General features: G+C 22.1%; 1 protein-coding gene across 1 annotated transcript; it reads left to right on the top strand.

The window, feature by feature from the left end:
* Positions 1-462: 462 nt before the first annotated feature.
* Positions 463-7,171, top strand: PRSY57_1021200 (schizont egress antigen-1, putative; the record flags this gene model as incomplete). The annotated part of the gene is made up of 4 exons (XM_012907801.2): positions 463-6,327; positions 6,465-6,560; positions 6,748-6,869; positions 7,135-7,171. 4 exons carry the CDS (start codon positions 463-465, stop codon positions 7,169-7,171), a joined length of 6,120 nt encoding a protein of 2,039 aa, XP_012763255.2.
* Positions 7,172-7,576: the final 405 nt, after the last annotated feature.

The following is a 7,576-nucleotide window of genomic DNA, read 5'->3' as shown; positions in this document are numbered from 1 at the left end:
AAAAAAAAACAAAAAAAAAAAATAAATAAAAAAAAAAAAAAAAAAAAAAAAAAAAAGGAAAAATATTAAAGTAAAATATAATATACAATATATAAAATACATTCAATATAAAAATATTACAAAATTTTATACAAAATAAATATGCACATTTATTTATTTTTATTTTTTTTTTTTGAAAAAAAGTAAATTTATTTTATTTCTTATTTTTTTACCTTATAAATATATTAATTAAAATAATATTTCAGTGTTATTTGCATTTTTTTATATATTTTAACACAAAAAAATATATAATGAAATATACCATTTAGTAGTATATTATATGTAATTATTAAATAAAAAAAAAAATTACAAATAATTGTGATTATATTATTTTATTTTATTCTGTTCTATTTTTTTTTTTTTTTTTTTTTTTTTTTATAAATTAATTTTTATAATGACTGTTTTAAAAACAAATAAAAAAGTATGATGGAAAATAAATACCCAAATGAATTATTCTGTTATATAAATAGATATAATATAAACGAAATTATAGAAAATGGAGAAGAGAAGTATGTAAATGAATATTATGAAGATAAGAATATGTCAATAAATCATATGAATGAAAACGATGGTATATGTGAATATGAAATACCATTTTTATTAGACTATGTGGATGATAGTAATAAAGAAGATTCAGAGAAAAATTCATTAAAGAGTTATCTCGATGATGGTGCATCCACTATCCTTTCAAAACCAGATGAACTGGAAAATTATAATAAACAAAATGAAAATGAATTTGACGAAAATAATAATAATAAAAATAATAAAATTGACCAATTGAAGGAAAAAATAAATATTATAATAATACCAAATAAAGGAGTTATAAACAATTTTGAAGAGATATTAAGCATGGCAAATCGTAATGATAAAAATATAGAGAAAAAGTTGAATGATAGATTTTATCAAATATGTTGCAAAAGTATAGCTGATATAAACACACACAATTTAAATAAAATTAAAGATTTGAAAAAAAAAAAAAATAAAGGATCCTTAAATATTGAACATATAGATTATGGAGATATTTTTCTTACTATACATGATACATTAAAAAGTAATAATAAAATAAAAGGAAACAATAAAACTAACCTATTACACGATTCTTCTTATGAAATAAAAAAGAAAACAAGAAGAGGAACAAATATATATAAAAATCCATTTCATCATAGAGGTTCCTATTTAACTTCGTTTGAAAATCAAAAGGATATCATTTACCTTAATAATTTAAAGAACATTATGATGGATAAAAATAGTAATTGTAGTGATTCACGAAAAAAGGAATATTCGCATTTCAATTCGCAGGAGTTTTCATATGATAAATATAGTATGAAAGACAGAATGTTTCTCAAAAATTTGTATATGAAACAAAATAGATTAAGAGATAAAAGGGGGAAATATCACAAATTGGGAGATTATCAAAATATTGAAAACTATCGTAAAACGGGTGAACATAGTTTTGATTGTATGAATATGTCAGATATTATGCATTCAAATAAAATGAACCATGTTAATATCATGGATCATATGATTTATAAAGATAATAACAATATGAGCAAACTAGTAGATACAATAAATTCTCGTGAAAAGGATGTAAAAAATTATGACGATAACTTTGAAAGCTATAATAATTTTTTTAAGAATAATAATGATGAACAACATATATGTTTGGAGTATGACCATACATATAACTTAAAAGATACAGTTAAAAATATTATTGTTGAAGAAGAACAATGTGATAAGGGTGTTGCTTGTATATGTGATAAGAACGAAGATGTTGACGATTTGTTTCTTTCAAAGAAAACGAATTATTCTTCTAATAAAAAAAGAGAAGATTATGAGAAAATATTTCTTGAAGATAATTTACATTTAAAACAAACCCCATCAAAAAGAACAAAAATTAATATAATCCCAGATTATTATGATGACAATAGAAGTAATAAGAGTTATAAGGAAAATGAAGAGGATGCTTTGTTTGAGGTATGTGGTAGTTTAAAAAACGATGATATATTATATAAAGATAATAAGTTGAATGTCATAAATGAAGATAATATAAAGGCAGAGGATGACAAAGAAAGTGTTGTTCATTTAGATAATGATGAGGATAAAAAAGAAGAAATGTATAAAGATGCATATCCCAATGTATTGTCTTGTGAAAAAAAAACGATTAGGAGGAATGAAAAGTATAACGAATCATTGAACAGTACAAGTGCCTTTGAAAAAATTGATAATCCAAGTGAAATTAATGTTGAAAGTAAGGAAGATAAAGAATATTTTGATTTATTAATAAAAAAATATGAGGATACAAAAATAAACGTAGATGATAATGAATATCTTTTATTGGATCTTAGTGATGAGCTACATGAAGAAATGGCCAAGGGGGATTCTAATAAAAATGTAAATAAAGTGGAAGATAATGATAATAAAAAGGAAAAGATTTGTCATGATAATATCATGGAAGATATTTATCATGATAATAACATGGAAGATATGTATCATAATAATAACGTGGAAGATATGTATCATAATAATAACGTGGAAGATATGTATCATAATAATAACGTGGAAGATATGTATCATAATAATAACATGGAAGATATGTATCATAATAATAACGTGGAGGATATTTGTAATGATAATAACATTGAAGATATTTGTCATAATAATAACATGGAAGACCATGTTAATTATGATAATGAAGAATTGAATAAAAAAATGGATGAGATGAAAGAAGAAAAGGAAGAAAGAAACGAGGATAGAGGAATATACGATGAATTATTAGAAAATGATATGTGTGATTTATACAATTTAAAAATGCATGATTTGCATAATTTAAAATCCTATGATTTTGGATTATCTAAAGATTTATTAAAAAAGGATATTTTTATATATAGTAATAATTTGAAAAATGATGATATGGATGATGATGATGATAATAATAATAATAATATGAATGATATTGCTATAGGTGAAAATGTTATATATGAAAATGATATACATGAAAATAATATAGATGATAATGATATGTATAATAATTACGTGAATGGAAATGATTTATATATTAACAATATGCAGGATGATGCCATGGATGATATTGTATATGATGAGGAAGAAATTAAAAGCTTCCTAGATAAATTAAAATCTGATATATCAAATCAAATGAATGTAAAAAATGGAAATGTCGAAGTTACAGGAAAAGATGGTAATGAAGAAATGTCTTATATAAATAATGATGAAAATTTACAAGCTTTTGATTTGTTAGATAATTTCCATATGGATGATTATGGTAATGATTATAATGATAATGAAGAAGATGGAGATGACGATGAACAAAAGAAAAGAAAACAAAAAGAGTTACATAATGTAAATGGAAAATTAAACTTATCAGATTTAAATGAATTAAATGTAGATGATATAAATAATAATTTCTATATGTCAACTCCTCGAAAATCTATAGATGAACGTAAAGATACGGAATGTCAAACAGATTTTCCATTATTAGATGTATCAAGGAATACTAATAGGACTCCTAGAAGAAAAAGTGTGGAAGTAATACTTGTAGAAAAAAAATTAAAGAAAAAAAAACAGAAGGATATGGATAAATATACAGATCCAAATGGGGATAGTAATAGAAGATATCCCAAAAGAAATAGAATTAAAACTTTGCGTTATTGGATAGGAGAAAGAGAGTTAACTGAAAGAAACCCTTACACAGGAGAAATAGATGTTGTAGGATTTAGTGAGTGTAAAAATTTGCAAGATTTGTCACCTCATATTATTGGTCCGATTGAATATAAAAAAATATATTTGAAAAATCTTAATAGTAATGAACATGAGGAAAATGAAGATAATAATGGGGACGTTATTGAAAATAATAAAGGGGACGTTATTGAAAATAATAATGGAGACATTATTGAAGATAATAATGCAAACGAAAAAAATTATAAAAATCATAATAATCTTGAATCTGAAGGTAAGGGTATTGTATACGATGATGTAAATAATTTACATGTTCACACACACAATGATAACAGTGCTCATTCGAAGAAAATAAAGGGAGCCCCCAGTAGGTTTAGTAATACAAATAATGGAAGGAAGAAACGAAGAAGGAGAAAATTCATCAATGTAGTTAATTATATAAAGAAGAAGAAAAAGAAGAAACTGATAAAAAGCATGGATAATATGGAGGTTACAGATAATTTTAAGAATGATATGAGTGATGAAAATAAACAAAGTAGTGATGAAAATAAACAAAGTGGTGATGAAAATAAACAAAGTGGTGATGAAAATAAACAAAGTAGTGATGAAAATAAACAAACTAATAATGATATTAAACAAAGTGATAATGATATTAAACAAAGTGATGATGAAAATAAACAAACTAATAATGATATTAAACATAGTGATAATGATATTAAACAAAGTGATGATATTTACATGAATGAAGATATGAATTTGTTCAATGATTTAAATGATAACTTCGATAACAATGAATATTTCATAAATGGTGATAAGGATTCTCATGCTGAAGAAGAAATGGCCATAGAAAATATTCAAACTAAAAGTATAGAAAAGGATATTTTAAATAATGAAGAGCAGGATAATAATAACATCTTTGATATTGATAATGAACTTATAGATATGAAGGATGGAAATGTAGATGAAATGGAAAGTGATGAAAAATTAAAAACTTTTGAAAATTTGGAAAGTTTGAAAAGTACAACACATTTAAACAATACCGATAATTGTGATGTAAATTTAAGTGAACAGACCAATGAAATAAATTATGATGAGGAAAAAAAAGTTAATATTGAAGTTAATGAAAAAATAAATCATGAAAAAAAGAAGAAGAAGAAGAAAAAAAAGAAAAAGAAGAAAAAAGAAAAAAAACAAATAGATATTATGTACAAAAATTTGTCCAGACTTAATTTAAATTTGTTACTTCCAACCAAAAAAAAAGTTAAGAAATCGAAAAACTCATTTAAAAAAGAGGAAGAAAAACAAAAGAAGAGAAATAAAAAAGTTAAAAAAGTCAAAGGTATTAACAAGGGGAAAAAAATAAAAAGTAATAAGAAAGAAAATAAGGACAATAATAATGATAGTAGTACAGAATGTATTGTAGAAGGAGAAAAAGGAAAAGATTTACATGAGTTTAATAAAAATGGAAATCTTGAAGATGAGCAAATGGATGTTGATATTTCTATGAATATTTCAAGTATAAATTGTGAAAGTGATAATAAAAGTGTGAGTAAGGAAGAAGAGGAAGAAAAAAAAGACATAGATGAAAACAAAGAAGAGGTAGATATGGACAAACATGAGGTGTATTTGAACAAAGAAGAGGTATATATGAACAAAGAAGAGGTGGATAAGGACAAAAAAGAGGTAGATATGGACAAACATGAGGTGTATTTGAACAAAGAAGAGGTAGGTATGGACAAAGAAGAGGTATATATGAACAAAGAAGAGGTGGATATGGACAAAGCAGAGGTATATATGAACAAAGAAGAGGTAGATAAAGAAAACGAATATGATGAAAATATTCTTAGTGATAACATAATATATAATGAAAACAATTCATTTGGAAACAATAAGAACTCTTTTTTTAATAATACAAGTCCATTAAAAACAGAAATAATAAATGAAAAGGAAAATAGTTTGAACGAAATGGAAGAGGACATGAATGAATACGTTGAAATGGAAAACAAGTTGGATAAGGAAAAAATAAAGGATTCAGAAAAAATATGTGGAAAAATAGAGGTAGATAGTAAAATGATTTCTCCTATTAATAGACATAATTTTTATTTAACAATTCTTGAAGGAATGAATAAGAATTTTCCTAGGCAATGGAATAAAAATAATATAACTTTATCAAAAAATCATGGACAAATTTATAAAGGAAGGAAAGAAAAGAAAAGAAAACGTTCCTATAAAAATGATGAAAAATTACTTGATCATAGTATATTAAATGATATCAATATAAGTGACAAAATGGATGAAAGAAATGAATTATTAGAGAGTATAAAATCTAATAGTACTATCAATAATGTATTAGAAATTATAAAATATGATAATAGGAAAAAAATAAAGAAGAATGATACTAACAAGGAAATAATCAAATATGATAACTTCACATCTAAATATAATAATAAAAATGATGATATTCAATTGAATGGTGGAATATATATAAATAAATTCAAACTTTCTTTAGATATTCCTATAAATAAATTAACGGTATCTTCAAATATTGGACCTCCATCATCTATAGGATCAACAGAAATACAGCCTATTCAAAAGGTAACAAAAAAAAAATAAAAATAATAAAATATAAAAATAAAAATATAAAAATATATATATATATATATTTATATATTTATTTATTTATTTATGTGTATATCTTATAATATCTTCATCGTTATTTTTCAATTTTTTAGAATTTCTTCAACGATTTCAAAATGAATATTAACTTGTACTGTATTAGGATGGAGCCACATGAAAAATACAGCTCATATAGCCATAAAAATAATTTAGTAATGACAAAAAAAAAAAAAAAAAATATATATATATATATATATATAAATATATAAATATACATATATATAATTATACCTTTTCAATTCCAAGTGAACTTATATGAATTATATATTGTATTTATTAATATATTAACACATTTTTCTTTTCTTTTGTTTTCCTTGCCTTTTTTATTAAAACTTGCAGGTTGTATATATTGATAAAGGAGAAAAAATTAACATATTAATTAACATGTCAAAGACTTATGAAAAAGGTGATTTTTTTTACATACCTAGATTTTCTAACTTCCAAATAATTAATGATAGCAGGTATATAAAAAAGAAAATAAATATAAATATAAATATAAATATACATATATATATATATATATATATATATATATATATATATATATATATATATATATATATATATATATTTGAAACAATGGAAAAATATTATTACCTATTAAAATAAACTTATATTTTAATAAAATATACAATTAAGTATAATACACAATTTTTAAAAAAAGAAAACGTTTAAAAATAATTATAAATATGTATATTATTTATTTATTTATTTTATTTTTTTCAGATGTGATTGTGTTTTATATGTTTGTCCTTTAATTTAAAATTATTATTGAATGTCGATAATACGATAATTTTAAAAATAGAAGGCACTAATATATATATATATATATATATATATTAAACAAGTTATAAAGAAAATAGGACAATTTTTGTATAAATTGATAATTGAATAAAAAGACGAAATAAAATTTGTGAAATCTTAAACCAAACAAAAAAAAAAAAAAAAATTTCATTTTAATGGTGTTATATATATAATTAACTCATATGTATTTTAATTTTTTTTTTTTTTTTTTCTTTCTAGAATAATAATAATATATATATTTATATATATGTATTAAAAAATTTATATAAAAGAAAAAAAAAAAGAAATGAAGATAATTTGTAAAAATATACATACATATATATATATATATATATATATAATTATGGAGAAATAGAAACCACGT

This window comes from Plasmodium reichenowi, chromosome 10 (genome assembly GCF_001601855.1).
Source record: "Plasmodium reichenowi strain SY57 chromosome 10, whole genome shotgun sequence".
In the NCBI taxonomy this organism is placed as follows: Eukaryota; Apicomplexa; class Aconoidasida; order Haemosporida; family Plasmodiidae; genus Plasmodium; species Plasmodium reichenowi.
This window is presented reverse-complemented; position numbering and strand designations above follow the sequence as displayed.